The sequence below is a fragment of the Phodopus roborovskii genome, unplaced genomic scaffold (assembly GCF_943737965.1).
Source record: "Phodopus roborovskii unplaced genomic scaffold, PHOROB, whole genome shotgun sequence".
NCBI classification, from domain to species: domain Eukaryota; kingdom Metazoa; phylum Chordata; class Mammalia; order Rodentia; family Cricetidae; genus Phodopus; species Phodopus roborovskii.
The window spans coordinates 20,339,912-20,366,114 of NW_026126541.1; the positions used below are offsets into that span (position 1 = coordinate 20,339,912).

General features: G+C 40.1%; 1 protein-coding gene across 1 annotated transcript in view; it reads right to left on the reverse strand.

Moving 5' to 3' along the window:
* Tbc1d12 (TBC1 domain family member 12) overlaps positions 1-26,203 on the reverse strand; it is an 82,886-nt gene that overhangs the window by 49,447 nt on the left and 7,236 nt on the right. Inside the window, exon 2 of the mRNA XM_051199710.1 lies at positions 3,210-3,333. Coding sequence (XP_051055667.1) covers positions 3,210-3,333 — 124 coding nt within the window. The remainder of the gene's footprint in view (positions 1-3,209; positions 3,334-26,203) is intronic.

The following is a 26,203-nucleotide window of genomic DNA, read 5'->3' on the forward strand; positions in this document are numbered from 1 at the left end:
CTTCATCAGACCATCTCAAAACAATACAAGAAGAGTTTAAGAGTATCTTAATAGAGACTGGAAATATGGCTCAGTGGTTAAGAATTTAAGAATACATGCAATTCTTCCAGAGGACACACAGCAGCTCCCATCTACAACTGTAGTCCGAGGGGATCTGACACCCTTTTTTGACCTCTGTAATAATTAAAAAAAAAAAAAAAAAAAAAAAAAAAAAAAAGAACGTGTGTGTGTGTGTGTGTGTGTGTGTGTGTGTGTGTGTGTGTGTGTGTGTGTTTCGAGACTGAGTTTCTCTGTGTAGCCCTAGCTGTCCTAGAAATTGCTTTGTAGACCAGGCTAGCCTCTGCCTCACAAGTGCTAGGATTAAAGGTGTGCACCACCAGCACCTAGAATTAAGAATATCCTAATTCTAAGTAAGCATTAAAAAATAATACCCAAAGCCAGGTGTGATGGTCCGCATGCCTTTAATCCCAGCACCCAGGTGGCAAAGATAAGAGGGTCTCTAAATTTGAGTTCATCCTCATTGAAAAAGTGAGTTCTAGGCTAGCCAGGGCTATAAAGTAAGACTCTTTAAATCACATGCAGATACACACACGATGGAAGATTCTTTTCCTTTTGTTTTTTCCTGAGACAGCCTCAGTTGGACTGAAACTCAAGATTTTCCTGCAAGACATCCTAAAATCCAAAACTAGAATTATAGGCATGTACTATCATGCTGACTTAACTGTTGATTTACTTTTTAATTTATTTTAATTTAATCACACGTATATCTATGTTTACCATATATTTAGGGATGCCCTCAGAAGCAAGAGTTGTTACAATTCCCTGGAGCTGAAGGTACAAACTTGGATCTCTAGGATAGTAAGGTATCTTTTAACTTGTGAGCCATCTCTCCAGCCTCATTGCTTTTTAGATTTAATTAGGTGTGTGTGTGTCTAGTATGTGCATGTAAGTCCACGGAGTCTAGAAGAAGAGTCCCTGAAGCTGGAGTCACAGATGGTTATGAGCCACCTCACATGGGATCAAACTCAAGACTATGTGCATGCATGCTAGCAAGCACTCTACCAACCGAACTGCATCCCCAACACAACAGTGCTTTAGTTTTTGCTTTGTTTGTGTGGTGTGGTGTGGTGTGGTGTGTGTGTGTGTGTGTGTGTGTGTGTGTGTGTGTGTGTGTGTGGTGTGGTGTGTGTGTGGTGTGTGTGTGTGGTGTGTGTGTGTGGTGTGGTGTGTGTGTGTATGTATGTGTGTGTGGTGTGTGTGTGTGTGTTTGTGTGGTGAGTGTGTGTGTGGTGTGTGTGTGTATGTGTATGAGTGCTTGTGTGGTGTGTGTGTGTGGTGTGGTGTGTGTGTGTATGTGTGTGTGTGTGGTGTGTGTGTGTGTGGTGTGTGTGGTGTGTGTGTGTGTGTGGTGTGTGTGTATGTATGTGTGTGTGGTGTGTGTGTGGTGTGTGGTGTGTGTGTGTGTGTGTGTGGTGTGTGTGTGGTGTGTGGTGTGTGTGTGTGGTGTGTGGTGTGTGTGGTGTGTGTGTGGTGTGTGGTGTGTGTGGTGTGTGTGGTGTGTGTGTGTGTGTGTGTGTGTGGTGTGTGTGTGGTGTGTGGTGTGTGTGTGTGGTGTGTGGTGTGTGTGGTGTGTGTGTGTGGTATGTGTGTGTGTGTGTGTGTGGTGTGTGTGGTGTGTGTGTGTGTGTGTGTGTGTGTGTGGTGTGTGTGTGTTGCCCTTGAGTTTGCTGCAGTCCTCCCTCCTCCCTGTGCCTCCGGAGTTTAGATTTATAGGCATGTGCCACCACAGCTAGCCAAATTGTTCTTAAAGATGTAAAAACTATTACTAGGATAAAATATAAAACAATTATTACTTAGAAAACAAAAGAAATATTATTAACGGCTTAAATATATTTTCTAGTATGAATAATGATTAAAATATTAACATTATTTTATAGATGCTGGCTATATTAAATCTGAAAACTACAACTGGACAAGAGAAAACAAATCTATTTATTTAGAAACACAGTTTCCCTATGTAGCCCTAGCTAGCTTAGAACTTGTTTTGTAAATCAGGCTGGACTTGAACTCAGAGAAACCTGCTTACTGCTGTCTTCCGAGTGTGAATGTTGAGATTAAAAGGTGCACCACCATGCCAGGCTAGAAGGCTCCTTTTAAACAGTCCAAACTGACCCAGGCTCACCACTTTCCAGTTTCACTAACTGAATACAAAGTAACACAAGTTTAAAAGTCAAATAAGATCGAAGCTTTAGGAATCCATACGGTTAGTAATACAAACATTAAAAGACTTGGCTTTTAAATCACTAGGAAGCAATTACGAGGCAATGCTCAATGGCGACGCCTTTTAGCGCAGGCAGAGAGCAGCGAAGCTTCACGTTCAGTGGCACAGTCCCTCCCTCAGCTTTGCACCCCAGTTTCATCTGCTCGCTCACAGCAGCAATGCTCATGAAAGCGTTGTAGACAATGTTTGCAGTGATTAGCTAAGCTTCGTATGCTCTGCCCTTTAGCTACTCAAGGATAACTAGAAAGTAAGTCAGCACCATCACTTTAAAGAATTTTCACAATCTTAACATATTAACAGAAAACACTATGGTCTATCTTCTTAAAAAAAAAAAAAAAAAAAAAAAGGACAACTACAGTAAGTAGTAGAAAAATGAAAATGAAAAATGGTCACTTTTCAAGAAAAGTGGTTAAAAGAGCTTGCTGCTCTACTAGAGGACTCGGGTTTGTTTCCCAGCACCAACCCAGCTCACAATCACTTGGACTCCAGTTCCAGGGGGTCTGCTGTGTTTTTCATTTTTTTACCTCAGCCGGTACCAGGCACACACATGGAACATTTACATACATACAGGCAAAATATTCATACATGAGGTAAAAATGAAGCCTTTAAAAATAATTTTTAAAAATATGTAAAAAAGGAAACACTGCTTTATTCGAGACGACAGGCCGTGTAGACCTTGCTTTATTCGAGACAGGCCGTGTAGACCTTGCTTTATTCGAGACAGGCCCGTGTAGACCTTGCTTTATTCGAGACGACAGGCCCATGTAGACCTTGTATTCCCTATGTGGCTTAGCCTAGCCTTAAATTTGTGGTGATCCTGCTGTCTTGGACTCTCATGAGCGGAGCTGCTAGTTAAGAGCCACCTCACGTGACAAATGAGGAATGCTTTAGGAGCCCCAAGAAGCTGCACACTCATATTAGTACTCACCTGCTGAATAATTTTGGACGTTTTTTGAAGATTTTCTCTGGGAGGGACTTTACCAAATAATTTCCATCCAGGAGCACTATGGACAACTGATTTGAGTTCCTTTGTCCTTTTTGGGAAAAGGTTTCTGAAACACAGAAGGTTTACACAAATCGTTTTTCCATAACCAGGGAACTATAAATAGTAACCTTTAAAATATATTTATTTCCAAAGCAAATTTAAAATACTTTTAAGTAAAATTATTCCTATTATTTGTACAGATATTGTTTAGAATAATATAGCTCAGTTAAAAATACCTGACTTATACAGATATATTAGTAGAATTATCGACACGCATTTTTTTTTCAGGCAGGATATCTAATAGCCCAGGCTGACCTCCAGTTGACCTTCCATATAGCCTATGATGACACTGAACTCCTGATCCTCCCGTCTCCACCTCCCAAGTACTGGGTTTACAAGAACATGCCACCAGGCCCAGATATCAACAAAAACACTCACAAGATAAACAATAAGAAAAGCTGGACGCCATAAATTTATTCACTTTAAATACATGATTCAAATACTTGACTACAAAAGCCAAGAATATGTATATATTTACAAATACTTAATTCTATTTTATGTGTATGTGTTATATGTTGAATACGTGCATGTGCACCATGAACATGCAGAACTCTGAAGGTCAAAAGAGCATCAGAACCCCCAGAATTAGAGATATAGATGGCTATGAGCACCATATAGATGGTGGGACTCAAACCTGGGTCCTTTGTCAGAATAGTAAGAGCTCTTAATTACCTAACCATCTGTCTATTTAATTATTTGTAGCAATACTCTTTAATATTTGTAATAAAACTGTGTCTACCGCTGTCACACAGTTATTAATTGCTTTTCCTAAACAACTATGTAACAAAGCTTACTGCAGAAAGGCCAATGTAATCATGGAAGAAAGCTGTCTCTCATGGAAGATCTAACAAAAGAGAAGCAGGGGGAAATGAAGGCAGGGAGAGACAAGCATTTCAAACTACAGTGCTTCGTTTATTAATTTTGCTTGTTATTACACTTAGGATTGACTGATTTTTTATTGTGTGTGTGTGTGTAGGTGTACATGCTTATGCCACTGTGTGTGTGAGTGGACCTCACAAGATACCTGTGGCAGTTGCTTCTCTATCCATTCTGTGGGTCACGGGGATTGAGTTCAAGTTGTCAAGACTGGAGGCAAGTTCTTTATCCACTAAGGTATCTCAGTTGCCACAATGGCTGGTTGAAATGTTTGATATATGTACGTACTTTATCAACTTTGCCTCATAGCTCTACATTAATCTTGCGATATATGCTCTGTAGTAATAGAAATCTTTAAGCATTTCTTTTTTTTTTAAAGATGAAATTGTTCAGCTTTCTCGGTACAGAGCACTCAGAGGATGGTGACTGAGAAAGGGGCTTTCCTGGGTTTCCAGTTGCTGCAGAGTGGGCTGTGATACGACAAACACATCCAGGAGAACACATGCCCAGGCTCTGTAGTCCCTCAGCTTAGAGACTGCACGCCTGCAATCTTTCCACTTGGAAACTGACCTGGGCAGGGCCTAGCAGCACCAGTGTGCAGGCTCTCCCAATCCCTGTCTCCCAGCCGCCTGTCTTAATCCCAGGCAACTTCTGCCAGGCGGTCTTCCCTATTAAGTTTTCACTCTGAAAGTCCTCTCCTGTCCTCATTAGTACACAGAAGAAAACCTCTGTTACCATGGCTTATGTAAAGGATTATTGGAAGTGACACCAAGAAAAGTCATAAAATAAAAATAATGATGAGCTGATCTTAATCAAATTTAAATATCTGCACTTCAAAAAACACCACTGCTACAAAGTGCACAGCATATGAAAATTTAGGTCACCCCTGCTACCAAAGTAGAGATAACTACTCTAGAAACTCAGAACTTCATCAGCTATTTTTAGTAATCAGATAGAGAAGACTGCTGATCATTTCCATGTAAAAAGCATACATACACCAATTTCCGTGTCCCATTAGAGCACCCCCTTCCACCTCTTGTGGCAATGGGGTAATAGTTTTGTTCCTGGAGTGGCTGACCAGGATTAGGGAAAACTGCACTCAGTTGGCCTGGTAGTGAGAGCCCTTGGGCCGCGACACAGACATCATCCATCATCAGTTTCAGTTCTCACCCCAGCAGCAGTTTGCATGGCTATCTTTCAAAACACTAGAGAAGCCAGGAACCTTTGCATTCCCCTTTCTGGAGCCAAAGGTGTAAGAAAAACTTGTGTTTCTAGCTGGTCACAGAACTAATAGAACAGAAACATGTAGCCACACCAAAAAAAAAAAAAAAAATGCATTTTGTAAAAAGAAATGCCAGCCTTCAGCAAACAAAAATCAGCAAGTGGTAAGAAATGGAACAGCTTTGACATAGTTCCCAGAATGTCTAATTCTCAACAACAACAAATTATAAAAATGTCTAGAGAAAACAAGAGGAAAAACTGTCTCTCGAGGAATCCAAACAATAGGATTATTACCAAAAGATGTTATATCAATCTAACCACTCTACAAAACATAGGAAGCCATTGATAACTAAAGGAAATATATGAGCAAAATGAAAATACTAACACACAGAAATTATGAAAAGAGGGTCTGGAGAGATGGCTCAGAGGTTCTTCCAGAGGACCTGAGTTCAATTCCCAGCACCCAGTCAGCCTACTCACAACTGTCTGTACCTCCATCTCCAGGGGACCCAACACCCTTTTCTGGCTTCCTCAAACACTGCATTCATGTGCACAAAACTACACCCAGACACCTGGATATATGTTGACATTTTAAAATTAAATATTTTTTTAAAGATGTATTTACTTTTATTTCTTATGTGCACCAGGGTTTTGCCTACATGTATGTCAGCCTCTCCACCACATGTATTCCTGGTGCCAGAAGAGGCCAGAAGAGGGTGCTAGATCTAATGGAACTGGAGTTATGAATGATTATGAGCCACCATGTTGGATGCTAGGAATCAAACAAAGGTCCTCTGCAAGAATAACAAGTTCTCTTGACCACTGAACTATCTCTTCAGCTTCCAAAATAAAAATCTTAAAAAAAAAAAAAAAAATACCCACCAGGTGTGGTGGTGCACACTTTTTCAGCCCAGCTCTTGGAAGGAGTTGAATCCCTGTGAGCTGAAAACTAGAACAATCTATATAGTGAGTTCCAGGACAGCCAGAGCTACCTAGAGAGGCCCTGTTTCGAAACAAACAAACAAACAAACAAAAACAAATAATAAAAATGATACCCACAAAATACAAAAAAAATGTGTGGGCCATATCTGCATATGTGTCCTAACTTAAAAAAGAAATAATAAGCAAATGGTTCAATTAAAAATGTGCAGATTTGGGAAGAACATGCTTCTTCAAGATCCATAAATAGCTATTAAATACACATAGAGAGCACATCCAATTTGCACAATATGGTAAACAGAGTATTATTCAATACCAAAATTCAACTATGTTTTACCCAAAAGAACTGAAAACATAACAAAACAACTTTACCAGTATTCATAGTTAGCGCTGATTTCCACAACAGCCAAAGGTAGAAGAAACAACTCAAGTATCTACAAACAAGTGAGTAAGTATATTGTGTATCTGTATGCTGTGGAATAAACTGTGTTCCCTCAAATCACAACACACAACAGAACATTACTTAGTCACAGGAAGGAACAAGTTCTACAATAATAATAATAATAATGCTACTATATTATGGATAAACCTTGAAAACGTGCTAATAAAATGGGAAGTAAGGAACTAGTGCAGTGTAACTCCACTTATACAAGGTCTTAGTTAGGGTTTCTATTGCTGTGATGAAACCACCACCACCAAAAACATCTCAGAGAGGAAAGGGTTTATCTCCATTACACTTCTGCATCACAGTTCATCATCAAAGGCAGTGAGCAGGAACTCAAACAGGGCACAAATCAGTACAGACCCATGGAAGGGTGTTCATGGCTTTCTCTTCATGGTTTAGTCAGTCGGCTTTCTTATAGCACTCAAGACCACCAGTCCAGGGTGACACACTCACAATGGGCTGGATCCTCTCACATCAATCACTATTTAAGAAAATGCCCTTCAGACTTGCTTACAACTCTAGGCTGTGTCAGGTTAACATAAAACATCCAGCAACAATGAGATACTGAGAACAGACAATTCATAGTAGCAGGAAGCTGAATGTTATAGGAGCTGAAGAGGAAAATGAGTTACACTGCCTGATGAGTTAACAGTTTCTGTGTGGAGTGATAAGTTCTCTAAAGAGATAATGTGATGATAAACCACCACACCATAAATGTGCTTAATAACACTGGCCTGCATAGCTATCCAGATACACAGTCTCTCTCTCACACACACATATATTCTTATATACACATATATGTATATTATAAACAAAACAGATATGGGGTATGCCCTTCTGTATGCTGTGAATGGATGTTTCTCTTACTGGTTGATGAGTAAAGCTGTGTAGGCCAATAGGCAGGCAGGAAGTATAGGCGGGGCTTCCACACTAGGAGAATGCGGGGAGGAACACAGAGACTAGACTGAGCCATGAGTGGTAAGCATACTGCCATTTCAGAAAGCCAAGTTGGGTGTAGCCAGCAGTCGGTTACAGCTTTAATCCTAGCCATGCTGTTGAACAGAGTAAAGACTCGTGTGGTCAGAAAGGGATAGAGATATACAGTAAGGACAGATTCAAAAACAAAAACAAAACCCTCTGAACAGTTTACAATGTGTTTAAAAATATATGTAGGGAGAGAAAAGAAAAAGGACAGAGAAAGTCCTAAAAAAGGAAACAGAGTAGCTGGGTATGGTGGCACATGCCTTTAATCCCAGCACTTGGGAGGCAGAGGCAGGGGGACCTCTGTGATTTCAAAGCCAGCCTGGTGTCCAAGGTGAGTTCAAGGGTGGCCAAAGTTACAAAGAAAAACCCTATCTCACAAAAAAAAAAAAAAAAAAAAAAAAAAAAAAAGAAAAGAAAGAAAGAAAGAAAGGAAAAGCCATGTAAAGATGGAAAGTGCAGGGTACTTATGTTATGTTGTTTGTGAATTGGTTGACTGCTGAGGAAGGATCAACTGCTGCTAAAAAACATTTGATATAAATGCTACTGGATTAATCCAACCTATACATTTTGAAAATGCCTTGACTTCAAAATGTAAGTTCAAGGACATGTTACTTTGGAAAAGAGGTTCTGCTTTTGTTTCCACAGAAGATGAAAAGCTATGGATTCCTTCCTTCAGGAGGTTTGATCAAGCAAGACCCTCTGAAGCAGTAGCTCAGATGATCCAACATCCCAAACAGCTGAGACAGTGCAGCCTCAGACTCCTACAGACAGGTTTCTGGGTTTTCTCAGGATCACCTTAGGATTGACAGCAACCCCAAACAGTAGGAAGCAGTCTGGAAAAATCCTGCCCACATTCCCAAATGTTGTTTGTAAATGTTTGTTTTCATTTAAATGGGGTTGGTTATAAGTGGTTAATGATCACAGTCAATCTCTTTCTAAAAGAATAAAAAGGAATTTGGCATGGAAATATATACTTTGCATTGGTATGGCTTTTGGTTTACTGATACAAATTTAAGGTCAATTTTGTAATATGCATATTTCTACTCTTGTCTAGGTATTGTGTTTATACAGCTCATTTAAAAATGTAATGTATAATTAAATACAGGTTATAGATAGTCACCTATAATAGTCAAAACTTATAATTGTTAGGTTTTCTAGATATACAGAGATATATTTCAAGTGGACATTCTTCAAACCTTTCAAGACCTACAGAATATGGCATCTAAAATGGTTTGTTAACTTGGGGCTTTTCATGACAATGAGACACAACTACTGCTGGCAACACCAATTACATCAGAGAGGAAGACAGGCATCGAAGATTGCCTTCCACATGACAACGATAGCCATCTGGACAAGAAACTGCTCCTGCCTAGACTGCTTGACAGACAGCATGCTGTCCAAACTGAACAAACAGGTTATAAAGGAAGTGACTACTGAACTTGCCAAGGGACAAGAAGATTCTTCAGAGTTCCTGCTTTACAGAAAAAAAGCAACTGATGAACTTTGCCAATACAGGATATAACAGATCTTCAAATTTCCTACTTGGTTAAAAAGTCTGCCAGACACTATGTGCTATGGGCTGAAGATGGATACCCCAATGTTACAGAGAAACTTTGGGTGACTGTCCAGGCATCAAGATGTCACTGTCAATTCTAGAGTTTATATATTATCCTTGTGAGGTCTTTGATGGAGTTGAATACAGTATGGTTAAGTTTTTCCTTAGTTATGATGAGTTACATATAAAACTTTAGACTCACAAAGACAGGATAGATGAAATATTTTCTTTAAATTTTGCCAAATATTAATGAACTAAATATTGTAAGTATAATTCTTGCTTAATAACTGTTTTGTTATTTATATTTTTACTATGTTAAAATTAAAACCTTCCTTTTTATTTAGACAGAAAAGATGTGAATATATGTTTCTCTTATTGGATGATGAATAGGGTTGTTTTGGCCAATGGACAGGCAGGAAGTATAGGAGAATTCTGGGAAGTGGAACTCAGAAAGTGAGTCAGAAAAAAAGACACCATGTAGCTGCTGAGGAAGAAAAAGACCTGGGCATCACTGGTAAGCACGTGGAGATACACAGATTGATAGAAATGGGTTAATAATTAAGAGAGAGCTAGCCAAATAGAAGTCTGGGTCATCAGCCTAACAGTTTATAATTAATATAAACCTCTGTGTATTTCTTTGGGACTGAAAGGCAGTGGGACCAGACTGGACAGAAACTTCATCCACAGCAGTAGTTACATCATGTATATCTTACCATAATTAGTTAATTTAATTAAATTAAAATTTTGGTGTGATGCTGGGGAATGAACCCAGGGCTTTGTAAATGCTAGACAACGGTTCTACCAGTGACCTAAAATCCCCAGAACCTTAACTTTTTTAAGGCAAGTTTTCTCACTATAGTGCCCAGATGGTTTTCTAAATGCTAGACTTAAGTAATTTGTCTGCCTCGGCCTCTTAAGTAGCTGGGACAATGGTGTGCCACCACAACCAGTAAAAACCCTGTCTCTAAAATAAGACAGAGCTGGACATAGAGGCACTACCATCACTGAGCTGGAGACCAGTTCCAGGCCAGCTGAGGCTGCATAGTGAGACGCTGTGTCAAAAAAACTAAAACAAAAAACAAACAAAAACAAAAATATGCTGGCACTCCAGAGGCAATCTTCCCTAAGAAGACCATCTGGTGTGAAATAATCCTCTTGTGCATATTTAACAAAATGCTGACTAGCCAGTAGCCAGGCAGGAAGTATAGGCAGGGTTACCAAACTAAGAATGATGGGTAGGAGAAGGGCAGAGTCAGGAGACACCAGCCAGCTACAGTTGAAGCAGGACATGCTAGAGGACAGGAAAAGCCACAAGTCACAGGGCAGAATGTAAATTAATAGAAATGCGTTAATTTAAGTTGTAAGAGCTAGTTAGTAATAAGCCTGAGCTATCGACCGAGCATTTATAATTAATATAAGCCTTTGTGTGGTAATTTGGGAAGTGGCTGCCAGGTATTTGGGAACATTATACATTGCTAGTGGAAATCTTAAAGGCTACAACCATTCTGGAAAACAATTCATTTTTTAATAAGTAACACCCATTAGTTCCACTTTTAGGTGCTAGTCACAAGGAAAGAAAACATAGGTGCCCATAACGACAGCAGCATTGCTCATAATAGCACAAATGGTCATCAGTGGCTTGATGACTTGATGGTTAAGAGCACATGCTGCTTTTCCAGAGGACCAGGATTCAATTCCTGGGAACTAAACATCATCAGGAATGTATACAAAAACAAAATGAGATGTGGTAGATGCATGTAAGCAAATAAAGACATCAAGAAAATGACTGTTACATGGATAAACTTTAAAAAAAAAATCTAGATCAAAGAAACCAAACATTTAAGACCACAGATTGTATAATTCAATTCATATGAATTATCCAGGAAAAGCAAATCTGTGGAGCAAGAAACTAGATCAGAGCTGCCTTGGGTTGAAGTTAGGACTACAAACAGGCATAAGAAATCTTTTTGGTGTAGATAGTAATGTTAAAAACCCTGTGAGTGCTGTACAACTATAAACACACTAAAGTCACTGAATTGCATGTTTAAAATGGGTGGGTCATACATATAGTACATTATAATAACAAAGCTACAGACTATTGCATGTTTAAAATGGGTGGGTCATACATGCAGTACATTGTATTAACAAAGCTACAGACTATTGCATGTTCAAAATGGGTGGGTCATACATGCAGTACATTGTATTAACAAAGCTACAAACTATTAGCCTTAACAAAATGAACACTGGTCTTTTGTCAGGTTAGGAAGAAAGACACAACTTCTGATGTGGTTTATTAGAAACACACAAACAAACAAAAAAGACAGAAATAGAGGAAAGAACAGAAAATAAGACAAAGCAACACATTTTAAAATAAGAATAGCAAAATTAAATCTTTGCTAAAAATTTACAGCATTGAGACAAAATATAGGAAAATAGAACTTAGTAGAGCCAGAAGGTAAGAAAATGACATTAATAGCCCCATTGTAATAAATGGGTTAAAATTATCTCTTAAAAAAAAACAAGCAAAAGAAATCATATGACAGCTCTACCAAATTTCCAAAATATAAATCATTTGCTTCAATGTTTTATTTATTTTTTAAGATTTATGTTTAAGTATATGCATGCATGTGAGTCCGCAAGGGTATCAGCAAGGGCAACACCTACTCTTCATCCCTGAGCCGCCTATCCAGCCCCTTACTCATAACAATATTTTGTAAACTTCTTTTAAAGAATTGAAGAGAAAACAATGTTGTCAATTCTTTAATGCCAGATAGGCATGGGGCTGTCCAAAGGAAATCTTAGTACTGACTGGAGAAACTGAGGCCAGAGGACAGGTAAGCTCCAGGCCAGTCTAGGCAAGAGCTGAGGCACACCTAGCCTAGGTAACAGTAGTTCTCAACGCATAGGTTGCGACTCCTGACCCTTTCACAGGGGTCACACCAAGACCACTGGAAAACACAGATATTTATTTACATTACAAATCAGAACAGTAGCAAAATTACAGTTATGAAGTAGCAGAGAAAATAGTTTTGTGACTGGGGATCACCACAACATGATAAACTGTGCTAAAGGGCTACAGCATTAGGAAGGTTGAGAACCACTGTTATATAATGAAGACCTATCTAAATAATTTGGTTTTTTGTTTTGGCCAATATGAACCTAATAGAAAAACTAGACAGAAATATCATGTTACAGTAAAATTAGTAGATCAATATAATTCCATTTTGGTAAAGATAAATATTATACATAAATATTACCTTTCATACAGTAGTTATTTATGACTAAGTTGGGTTTGCCTCAAAAAATGCAAGGGTGTGAGCCAGTGAAATAGCTCAGTGGGAAAGGAAGCTTCCTATCTGCCAAGCCTGACAACCTGAACACACAGATTGGAAAAATCTACTCTCACAAGTCGTCCTCTGACCTTTACACATGCATCACAGTCACACATGCAAACACAAACACAAATAAAATAAGTAAAATGTTAATATTTAAATGCAAGAATAAGTTGAGCAGTGGTGATGCATGCCTTTGAACCCAGCACTTGGGAGGCAGAGCAGGTGATCTCTTTGAGTTCAAGGCCAGCCAGGTCTACAGAGTGAGTTCCAAGACATACGCGCGTGCGCGCACACACACACACACACACACACACACACACACACACACACACACACACACGACCCAAAATGTGATATTAGGGTTCAAGCTTCAAGCTGAAGATCAGAAAAGCAAAACAGCCAGCCACTAGCTCTTACCTCTCTCATCTCAGACCAGAGGGGCAATCCTCAGACTGCTCCTGACGTCACTGCTGCTCAGATTCACTCAGACTGCTATGCTTTCCTCAACATGGCTAGAGACTTTATGCCTTCCTATTGTCAGTGTGACTGGAGAATGAATGCCTCTACCTTTTACACCTTTCAAATCCTGGAATCAAAGGCGTGAGCTCTGACCCATTCTTGATAGTCCAGTATCCCGGATAAATAAGGATCAGGAAGGAGTGGGGAGGGTGGGGGGTGAGACAGGCTGATGGATGTTTATTCAGGGAGAAATCACAACAGAGACAGATGACCACCAGTGGGTTCCTGTCCCAAGGATGCCTCCAGACGCTATCTGTCTCTGACCAGGAAGCAAGAGAGAGCCTCTGGGTTCCCGACCCCAGACCTAGTTCTCCCAGGCCAAGTCCTCACCTGTCCCCACCCCAATGGGCGTGGTCAGTGCAACAGGGTGAATATCTCACTACAGCCCAGAATAGTCTTGGTAGCCTACAGTGGTTTTGGACTCAGAGATCTGTCTACTTCTTAATCCTGAATCCTGAGATTAAAGGTGTGTGCCTGGCTTCTATTGCTTGTGGCTTGTTTTCTGAATCCTCAGGCAAGCTTTAATAAATCATAAACAATATCACCATATATATGCAATTAAATTAAACGTAATTAATTTAACTAATTAAATTAAAATTGAATGATATGGCCACCCTGAAGTATATTAAGGATGTAAAAATGCTACAGAGGCTGAAGCAGAAAGATCACGTTTGAAAACAGTCTCGACTACATACAATGAGAGAGGGCAGCCTAGAGGACAAGACTGCTTCAAAACAAACAAGGAAAAATAGCAAACAACAAAACAAAGAACGGTAAGTCAGAAGACCAATTGCTGTTCAAGGATAAACACGACCATTGGTTATTCAATGGCTTTATTTCAACTGAATTGGCATAATTGTGATTTCTAAGGCCAGACAAAGGGTTCATCAGTGTATATTGTATATAATAATACTTCACATCTGTTACCTATGTGATTTTTTTATATTTATTTATTTATGAGGGGGGCATACAATGGTACAGTGTGGATATGGAGGTCAGAGAGAAAACTGTAGGAAGAATCAGTTCTCTCTCTCAACCACTTAGGCTCTTTTAAAAAGTATTTACATTCATTTATTTGTTTATTTTGTGTTTTTGTGTGATTTGTATGTGAAGGTCAGGGTGACTGGGGAGAGACTCTGTTCTACTATGTGGGCCCCAGGGGTAAATGATTCCCAGGCTTTATGTGCTGAGCCACCTTCCTGGTCCCACTAGGATTCTATAACAGAGATGTTTAGGATCAACAACATTTTAGATTCTGGGGTTTTTTAATTTTGTAATACCTTAATAGATTTCACCAGTTAAAGATCACTATCTAGCCGGGCAGTAGTGGCATATGCCTTCAATCCCAGCACTTGGGATTGAAGGCAAAGGTGGATCTCTGTGAGTTCAAGGCCAGCCTGGTCTACAGAGTGAGTTCCAGGACAACAGGGCTGTTACATAGAGAAACCCTGTCTTGAAAAAAAAAAAAAAAATCCCTACCTAAAAAAAATTTGAAATGCTTTGAAATCCTAAATTTTCTGAGCATCTTGTAGGCACCTAAGAGATTCATAGTTTAGGACTGTGTATGGCAGAACATGTGCCTAACTTTATACAAGGGCCTGGATCCAATTCTGGTACAAGAAACAAAAGACAGTGGCTTCAGATCTATATTTGATCTTGGTTGAACGTTTGAAGAGCCAGCAGATTTCAGAAGCTCAGATCACCAATGTTCCACTCTAACTGTTGAGGAGCTCTAAACTGGAACATCCCTACACTGCACAGGCCACTCTTGTTCTGCCTCTAACTTTTTTTGTTAAAGATTTATTTATTTATTTATTTATTTATTTATTTAGTGCATGCACAGTGTTCTGCCTGCATATATGTTTGCACATCAGAAGAGGGCACCAGATCTCATTACAGATGGTTGTGAGCCACCATGTGGTTGCTGGGAACTCAACTCAGGAGGATCTCCTGAAGAGCAACCAGTGCTCTTAACCTCTGAGCCATCTCTCCAGCTCTCTGCCTCTAACTTTTTGGCATAAATATCTGAGCCAAAACTGACTGAGAAACATTTCATGATCTTATGATCTTATATACTCCTCTTAGGGTCATTTCACGTCTATATAAATATTTATCTCACACAATATATTCTCTGGGTCACATGGTTTGAATGGGACTGGCCCCCAAAGGCTCATATATTTGAATGCTTAGCCATAAGGGAGTGGCATTATTTAAAAGGATAAGTGGTGTGGTCCTGTTGGAGGAAATGTGTCACTGGGGTGGGCTTTGAGGTTTCAAAAGTCCACACCCGGCCCAGTGGCTCTCTCTCTTCCTGCTACCTGTGGATCAGAACACAGAACTCTAAGCTTCTCCAGCATGTGTGTCTGCCTAAGTGTTGCCATGCTTCCCCACATGATGATAATGGACGAAACCTCTGAAACTGTGAGCAAGCCCCAATTAAACACTTAGTTTTAGAAGAGTTCCTGTGGTCATGGTACCTTTTCAGGCAAGAGAGCACTGACTAAGCCAGAAGTCTTTTTCAGAAGGGGAGGGGGAAGAATCTCACTCATTATGCTGCCTAGAACTCACTGTCTAGACCAGGTGTGCCTCAAACTCAACAGATTTTGGCACCTCTGCCTCCTTCTGGATTAAGGGTGTGTCACTAGAGACCAACAAGAAGCCTTTGTATGAATAATTAACTCTGGAGGGACAGGACTACAAAGAACAACCTTCCCTACCCAACCTTTAAAAGCTACTACCACCAACTCTAATCAGCCCCAGAGTGCATGAACAAAGTAGTGCTTATAAGGAGGCAACACAGAGTTCATTTTCTATACCAGAAATAGAGTAAATTAAACTGAGATAACCATATAATAAAAAGAAGTACTACTTTACAGTTTTTTGTGTGTTTTTTTTAAAACTCAGTGAAGCATAGCTTCAAATAATTCAGTTTAACTGGGATTACAAATGTAAGAGCAGGCTGCAGAGAAAGCAAGTGTAAAACACAGCTAAACTGGATGTGGTGACAACACTTGGGAGAACAGGCAGGAAAATCAGTTCAAGGCCAGTCCAGGCTGCTTGCCCCACGTCTGATCACCTAATTTCTATCTCCAGGTCCCATATGGTAGGAGAGAATGGATTCCAGCAAACTGTCCTCTAACACAAATAACACAAACCCAGAGATTGATATTGGGGTTCAAGCTGAAGATCAGAAAAGCAAAGCAGTGGCCAGTAGCTCTTATCTCTACCAAGGCTGAATTGGAGACCCTGTCTTCCCTGTGACTGGGAACTAAATCTCAGAGTACAGCCTGAGACACTGGGTTCCTGTCTTTTATAAACCCTCTAGGGCTGAGATTAAAGGCATGAGCTCTGTTCCTCTTTTACACTGATTCACTTTCATGTAGCCCTGAGTGGCCCTGAATTCAGAGAGCTCTATCTTCCTCTGTCTCCTGAACCCCGGGATTAAAGGTGTGTGTCAACACTGCCTAGCTTCTATTGCAGCAACTAGTGTGGCTGGTTTGCATTCTGAACTTCAGTGGCTTTGTTAGATCATAAGCAATGTATCACCAGAGTCCTCTGCCCTCCACATACTACTCTGACACAAATAAATTTTATAGGATAAAAAAATGTAACAATAGTTACTGCGTATCAGAAATCTCTTGAGGCACAGAAGGGTGCACTCATCGAACAGGCAGGAGTTTTTATTTTAACCTGTCTGGCATCTTTTGTCACTCTTTCATTCATTGTCTACTCCAACTACCACCCTCTCATACACACCATACTCATACTCACATATGCACCTGCCAGCACACAAACACAACATCTTCCATTTTATTATTTCAATTTTTTTTTCTTTTTAGCAAAAAGGAAGTTTACAAATCAGTTGCAAAGTTAGAACAGCATTAGTTGAGAAACAGAAGCTTAATTTTCTGTGTCACTGAAAATATAAAGAAAAAAGGAGGGCTGCAGAGATTGGCTCAGTAGTTAACAGCACTGGCTGCTCTTCCAGAGGGATCAAATTTGAATCCTAACACTCACGTGGTGGCTCATAACCTTCTGTAACCCCAGTCCCAAGTGCTCTGACACCCTCTTCTAGCCTCCTAGGGTACCAGGCACATATGTTTTGCACAGACATACATTCAGACAAAACACCCATACACATAAATATTTTTTTAAAAAGGCCAGGCAGTGGTGTCACATGCCTTAAAAACCCAGAACTCAGGAAGCAGAGGCAGGCAGATCTCTGAGTTTGAGATCAGCCTGGTCTACAGTGTGAGTTCCAGGACAGCCTGAGCTGTTACAGAGAAACGCTGTCTTGAAAATCCAAACCAAATAAAGGAAATAAAGAAAAAGGAGAGGCATATCAAGGAAACTCAAAGTGAGAGAAAAGGGAAAAGAAATCTAGCAACACAAACATCCCTCACCCTTCTCTAGTGCGACTTTTACAATGGCTGCAAATGACAGCATGCCAGCACTTGCTATTTGCTTCAGCCATCTGTGTGTCTATACTCTATAGATTTTTTTCACTTGTTTTCACAAAGATTCATGATAGACCATGAATCCATGAAAAGAAAAAACAGACCTTTTAGGAAGCAAACCTTACTGATAACCATGCAAATGTTCTGCCTGTGGTTTTCTTCTAAGATTTATTTATGTCTCACTTTATTTGTATGGGTGTTTTTCTGCGTGTATGTCCCAGCAGTCCCCATGGAAGCCTGAAAGTCTGTGATCCCTTGGAACTGAGTTATAGATGTTTGTGAGCCACCATGGTGCTGGGAATTGAACCCAAATCCTCTGGAAAAATAAGTGCTCAAAATCTCTGAACCATCCTCCAGCCGGTGCCTGAGATTTCTCAAGTAACAAATCTCTAGTGTCTGAAGCTCTAAGAATTCTAAGCACACATAGAAGAGAAAAAGCACAGTAAGTTTCATGGTCTCTCAAACAGGAATCTGACAATGGAGAAAGCTGTAATTGCCTTACTCTGACTCTCCTTACTGCCAACATCTCATCATATCAAAACGGATTACAATTGCTTCAATCAAGAGTAAAAGAAGTTTAAGACATCAGAAATCAAGGACAGATGTGGTGGCACATGCCTTTAATCCTAGCATGCTGGAGGCAGAGGTCTGCCTAGTCTACCACAGTGAGTTCCAAGCCAGGCAGAGAACCACACAGTGAGACCTTGCCTCAGACAAAAAAAAAAAAAAATCAGAAATCATGACTTTATCTTCAAACTTGTTCCTGAGGAAGCTGATAGAATACATCAACTTCCTGAACTCTCTGTACCTAAATTTTCCTGAAGAACAGAAAGCCAAAAAGAATATGCTAGAGAGACAATACAACTAATTCATAGAAGCCAAGTACTATCTCTTTAAAATTCAGTACACTGGCTATCCTGGAGTTTAGATCGAAGATCTAGCAAAAAAGATTACTTACATTCTTCCAAGCTCGATTGTTTTTTCATTCGAAAAAAGACTTTCAGTTCTCTCTCGCTCTCTCTCTCTCTCTCTCTCTCTCTCCCTCCCTCCTACTTCCTCCCCCCCCTCCCAAAAAAAAACTCTTTGGCCAGAAACTTAAAAAAAAAATTCTAAGATTTTTTTTCCCTTAGGCTGTTTCTGGATCTTGTAATTGTCACTATTAAAATTCTAAAAATAAAAATAAAGAAATTTTATTTAATACACAATACTTAACCACCCTAACTACATTCAGAGATCAGAACTACTAGAAGAGAAAAATGCATAACCTAGTCTTTGTCAAAAAGATGAAATTACAGTGAGACATGATGGCACGGAACGAGGGAAATGGAGGCAGGAGGATGAGGAGTTCAAAGTCATCCCCCTCCACAGAGGCAGTGTGAGGCCAGCCCGGCTACTTGAACCTGTCTTAAAACATAAAAGCAAAACTGGGTTTTGGTGGCACACACCTGTAATCCTAGCACTAGGGAGGCAGAGGCAGGGGGATCTCTGTGAGTTGAGGCCAGCCCAGTCTACAGAGTGAGTTCCAGGGCGGTCACACCTGTTACACAAAGAAACCCTGTCTCAAAAGACCAAAAACAAACAACCACCACATACAACAGCAACACTGACAGTGATAATCCTCATTTTTATAGTATCTTACTGCTGGCATGATAGCTCTTGCTTGTGACTTCATCACTTGGGAGGCTGATACAGGATGGTCCTCATGAGTCTGAAGCTACTCTAGGCTATACAGTGAATTTCAGGCCAGTTTGGGTTACAAAGTCAGTCTGGTTGTTTTGTTTTAAGAATTTTAACCAGGCATGGTGGCGCACGCCTTTAACCCCACCATTCAGGAGGCAGAGGCAGATGGACTGCTGAGTTCAAGGGCAGCTGGTCTACAAAAACAGTACCAGGACAGCCAGGGCTCAAAAATAGACAAACAAATAAGATTTTTTTTTTTTTTAAAGAGCTGCAGACCGTATATTTAGCCAAGGCAAAGGTTTGCCATCAATGGGACTGAAGAGATGGCTCACAGTTTGGCAGTGTTTCTTACATAAATAGTTCTTCATCAAGACTGAATGCAGAGAAAGGATTCAGGGGAGAAGATAAAATACATCATATACTTGAAAGAAACTGTCTTAAATGAATCCCAATACGATGTACACTGAATTCGTACCAGTAAGAGACTCTCAGAGTAGATGTGCTCACATGAATGCAGGAGGCCAGACTTCTCTAAAGATATGTGTACTCTGCAGCAACGGTGCACTTACAAGCATCTTGTCTTGGGCAGACGACGAGTTTCCTGTAAATTCTTCCCACTTCCAAGATGCACTGATGACTACAATTCTGTCACTAACCAAGATCACACCTAATAAGCGTTTGTGACAGTTTCTTTGTTTCAAACTACACTAACCTTGTTCCTGTGTTCCATCCAGTAGTCAAGATGCTAAACACTTCAACTCATTCCCAATCTTTTCCATCCTACACATTGCTAAAATACCATGGTTTAAACAGTTCAAAAGGAGAAATTATTTTCTTCACTTTATAAAGTTCAGCTGTATTCACAGCCACCTTAAGGCATGTTTTTTTTTTTTTTTTCTAAGAAAAGAATTTTAATGTGTATAGGTGTTTTGCCTACAACATGTTTGTCTCTGTTTTGCATTTGTGCCCGGAACTGAGGGAGGACAGAAGAGGAATCAGCTTTATACACAATTGTGAGCTGCTGTGTGAATTGTAGAAATAGAATCTGGGTTCCATTGAAGAGCAGTCAGTACTCTTAATTGTTGGCCATCTTTCTGGGGTGAGGTAGGGGACAGACAGACATTATAGGGCTTCAGCATTTCTACAATAAAACACCATACCCAAAACAACTTGGGGAGGAAGGGTTTATTTGGCTTACACTTCCACATCACTGTTCATTATCAAAGGAAGTCAGGATAGGAACTCAAGCTGGACAGGAACCTGGAGGCAGGAGCTGATGCAGAGGTCATGGAGGAGTGATACTAACTGGTTTGCTCCCCATGGCTCACTCAACCTGGTTTCTTATAGATCTCAGGACCATCAGCCAAGGGATGGCCTCATCCATAAGGGGCTGGGCCTTCCCACATCAATCACTAATTAAGAAAGTGCCCTACAGGCTTTCCTACAATCCCATCTTATGGAGGCATTTTCCCAATTGAGGTTCTTACCTCTTAAATGACTCTTGCTTGTTTCAGGTTGGCATTAAACTATCCAGTGCAGAGACAGAGACATGCTTTGCCTGCGTGTCTGTCTGTGCATCTTTTGTGTGTTTGGTACCCATAAAGATCAGCAGAGGGCATCAGATCCTCTAGAACTGTAGTTATAGATGCTTGCGAGCTGCCATGTAGGAACAGAACCTAGGTCCCTACAAAAGCAATAAGTATTCTTAACTGCTGAGCCATCTCTCTTGCCCCCCAACAGCTTAAAAAGTTTTTAAGTTAATAGCCTATGTCTATATAGAGAGAGGAAAAAGAGATGCAGTTCTTAACTTCCTCAAAAGAAAAATCAGGTTTCTTAGTTGACTTTTACTAGGTTGCATTGAAGGCTAAGAACATCAACAACTTTTAGCTATTCCATCTTCACAAACCCTGAAAGTCTTGTGTATTATTACTTGCATTGCCTAGACACTACACCTTAGTATTATCAATTACTGCTCAACTACTGCTCTCACTACTACAGCTGTCTCTAAGCCTCAGTGTCTAGTCCCCAAATAGCTACCATACTGCTACAAGTTACTATTCTGAAACACAATTCTAAGCATGCTGTAGCTTTGCTATTGTTTTTAAGAAGGAGGATCCTAGGGCTCTGGCTCAGTTGGTAGAATGCTTGCATGATGGCCAGTGTTGCTCCCCAGCACCATATAAAACAGCCTGGTGAGAACATCCATATTCTTGGTGCTAAGGAGGTGGCCACAGAAGATCCGAGATGTCCTCAGCTACATATAGCCTGAGCTATATGAGACCCTTTGACCCCTTCCTCCCAACTCAAAATTATTAACCACTAATAAAACTGCCTCTGTTCACTGGAGAGCAGGGGACAAGATGACAGCCTGGTAATACAGGTCTATACTATGAGAGGGTAAGGAAGGAGATGGGTGAGTTCAGGGCTAGTCTGGACAATTACTGAGAACCTTCCTTAAAAAATAAGTAAAGGCTAGAAATGTATATTAGTTGTGAGAGCATTTGCCTAGGATGTATGAGAGCCAGAATCATTCCCCAATACTGGGGAAAAGCTGTTTCATGCATTGCCATCACTGAATACATTCAATTTATTTGGTCATATAAATTTAGCTCCAACATGTGTGCCTCATGTTTTCACATTACTTGGGGTCAATCATATTGATGAGTATTGTGTGGTACCAAAAAGCTCTGTACTACTTAATGTATGATTGTGGACATATGGCTATGTGGCTGTCCTGCTGACAGCTTCATTCCAGCCCAGACCTCCTCCTTTTTTTGGTAAAAAGCCAAGCTTGATCTATAGGAAAGGACTTCCTCACCTCTTATGCCAAAGTTAATCTCTGTTGCCTTGAAGCTACTATAGCCTCTGCCATGGCCTGCCATGATGATAATAGACTGAACCTCTGAGTTGTAAGCCACCACAATAATTTTTTTTTTTTGGTAAGAGTTGTGGTCTTGGCATCTCTTCACAGTAACAGAAACCCTAAAACAGCTAGTGAGCACTTTACCAAATGAATCATGTCCCCAGTCCTACCTTAAGTTTTTAAATAAGATGTTTCATCTATTTCCTTAATGCTCAGTGTATACAATAGGCCCCAATTAAATTTATTTAACAAATAAACAGTAAGAAAATTACATGCTAAGGCATATCCAGAATTTCACTACTCAAGTGGTGGAAGTTCCAAGCTAGCCTGGACTGTCTGACTAGATTCCCATCTCAAACAAACGAGCTCCACAAGGAACTGACCTGTTCCAGAGGGCTTACTGGAACACTGTGCTTCAACGTAAAGAACTTTCTTAGCCGAGCAGTGGTGGCATGCACCTTTAATTCCAGCACTTGGGAGGCAGAGGCAGGAGGATCTCTGTGAGTTTTAGGACAACCAAGGCTATACAAAGAAACTCTGTATCAAAAGACAAAAAAACAAAAAAATCAAACAACAACGACAAAATTTCTTATAATCCCTTGAGCAGTGAAACAATTCAAATGGGGTGAGTGACAGCTATCAGTATAGTCACAAACACAAACCCCTGAGACCTGCCGCTCTTGGTGCTGTCATGCTTCACGCTTCACTGACATTTGACTACCCCACCCAGATGTGCCAGTTTGGAAACCCAATACCTATCTTAGACTTCCTGACTATGTCCCTGTGCTTTGGGAGTTACATTCCCAGACATACATCATTCTCCACTTGCATGTTTAATTACTATGCTGGTTACCTTGTACAACAATGACAAAAATGACATTCATCTTTATATAGCAAATCTTTGTAATTAATACCCAGTTCCGAATAACAAATCCCTTATTCCACATGTTAGCTGTCTCTGTGATTCTTGATAATACTGCTGATATAGTTAAAAAGCCAGGTGTACTGGCACATACTCTTAAACCTAGCACTGGGAGGCAGAGGCAAACGGATCTCTGTGAGTTGGAGGTTAGTCTGGTCTACAGTGAGAGACCCTGTCTCAAAAAATAAATAAAAAACAAGTCACTTAGTGGGGAGAGGGTGCTGATTGCCAAGTCTGATGACTTTTGTTGTTTAATCTCCAGGACCTGAACAGTACAGGAACAGAACTTCCCTCAAGGTGTCCTCTGACCCCCACATATGCTTTGTGACCTGTACTAGAGGCAACACCAACACACACACACACACACACACACACACACACACACACACACACTTTTCAAAAGTCAAATGGGGTAGAAAGTCAGTGAACTATGAAGGTAAAAACAGCAACTTAAAATTTTATTCTTCAGTGGAATTCTCTGTTGATACTATTTTAAAAGGTCACTACTATGAAAAACAGAAACTGTTAGGATGTGATTCTTACATACTTGAAAGTTCAATAACTAATTTAGAATTCAGGTTTCTACCTAGCATATGTTTTTAATAACAATGAATTTTTTCTTTATGAGTAAGAGGTTTAAATACCATTTGATAGAGTTACAGTTACTAAGAGACACTAAGAGACAATTCTTTTTTTTTTTTTTTTTTAGCTCTAGAACTCAAGAAAGGATACATTGTATAAAACTATGTTTTACATTTGTCTTACTTTTATTTGTTTGCTTTGGAAACAGGGTCTCTTACAACACTGGCTGGCTTTGAACTTCTACATAGCTAGCTTGAACTCTTGGTCCTCCTGCTGGAACTGTAAGTGTATGTTGTCTTAAATTTTAAAATATGTACCTTTAAAAAAAAGATATATTTTTACTTTGTGGGTATGAGTGTTTTTCTGCCTGCATGTATATATATGCAACATGTGTGCTTAGTGCCTGCAGAGGCCAGAATAAAATGTGAAATCTCTCGAAGTGAGGTTACAGACAGTTGTGATGCACCACATGGGTACTGGAAACCAAGTTCAGGTCCTTTCCAAAAACAGCAAATGAGCTCTTAACTGCTGAGGCATTTCTCTAGCCCTTCATACATGTATTTTTTAATACTCAGATTTACCCAAGTCAGCCTTTAGAGCCTAAAGTAAAACCATTAAAATGTTTCCTTAAGTAAAATCATAAAATGTATCTCAGTTGTAAAATATGGACTGTTAAGCCACAGAAGGCCTGGCAATGGTGGCACCCAGCTTTAATCCCAGCACTCAAGAGGCAGAGGCAAACAGATCTCTGAGTTCGAGGCCAGCCTGGTCTACAGAGTGAGTTCCAGGATCCAAAGCCACAGAAAAACTCTTTTGTTGTCAAACAACAACAAAAGCCACGGAAGGCTGGGCATAGTGATGTACACCTTAGCCCCAGCTCTCAGGAAGCCAAGGCAGGTGGCTCTTTGTGAGTTTGAGGCCATCTTAGTCTACACAGTGAGTTTCAGGCCAGTCAGGCTACATAGTGAGACTCTACATAAAAAACAAAACAAAACAACAACAACAACAAAAAACTAGGGGCTGGAGAGATGGCTCAGTGGTGAAGAGTACTGGCTGTTCTTCCAAAGGACCTAGGTTCATCCCAGCACCTACATGGCAGCTCATATCTGCCTGGGATCCCACACCTTCACAGACATACATACAGGCAAAACATGAATGCTTATGGAATAAAAAGAAAGAAAGTATTTTCTTAAAGCCATGAAAGGATGGGGAAATTAGAAGAGGTGTAGAAGTTATCATAAAGGAATGAACATTTATAAAATAATAGAAAAGGTTGAAAAATTATAATCTGTAGTTGCACCCTGAATGCCACAAGTCAAGGTACTAACAACTAAATTTTATTTTATCTTTTATTTCTCCCCCCACTTCCCCAAGACAGGATTTCTCTGTGCAGCCCTGGATGTCCTGGAACTCAATTTGTAGACCAGGCTGGCCTTGAATTCCGAGATCCACCTGTTCCCTGAGTTCTGGGACTTACTGTGGGATAATCTTTTTGTACACTGAAGATGTATCTCTGTTTTACTTCACCTGTCTAAAGACCTTCTGATTGATTTAATAAAGAGCTGAATGGCCAATAGCCAGGCAGAAGAGGGTAGTCAGGACTGCTGGGAAGAGAGAGGAACTCAGGGGATGAATCAGAGAGTTGGAGATTTGCCAGCCAGACGCTGAGGAAGTTGTATGGAGGAGAGGTAACCAGCCATGTGGCAGAACACAGATTAATATAAACTGGTTAAGTTATGAAAGCTAGTTAGGAACAAGCCTAAGTTAAGGCCAAGCTTTAGTACTTGATAAGAAGTCTCCATGTCATTATTTGGGAACTGGCGATCCAAAGACTGATTACAGGGACTAAAGGCATGCACCACCACCGCTTGGCCTAAATTATTATCAAAGGCTATTTTCAACCTATCATTTATTCCTCCCACAAAATTTCCTTCTATAACCCTTTCAGAGTTATTCTCTAACAGCAGCTCCGGTTTCTAGTCATGCTTCTACACCTCCCAGTTGTCTTTATCTTTTTCTCCTCACTACCTGAGTAAGAACAGTGTAGAACAAAGCAATTCCCTTTGTTTTATTTCTTAATCTAAATTCTGTTTCCTCCTCCCCATACCCCCCCCCAAAAAAAACTGATATAGTCCTTGACTAAATTTTTTCAGGGACAATAACAAAAAAATTACCTCTAGTTAACTGAACTCTGGATGAAAACCAAGTTTGGAAATAAGGACAACCATATAATGGATGGGGTACTTGTATATTACAGTATTCAAGGAAATACAAGAAAACAGTGGCTAGGTGTAGTGATGCACACCTTTAGTCCCAGCACTCAGGAGACAGAGGCTACTGGATCTCTGAGTTCCAGGCCAGTCTGGCCTACAAAGTAAGTCCAGGACAGCCAGGGATACACAAAAAAACCCTGGGGTAGGGACAGGGAGAAAGAAAGAAAACAACACATAATTTGATTTTAAAAACTATGATGTTCAGTTCCAAATTTAAAATGTTTTA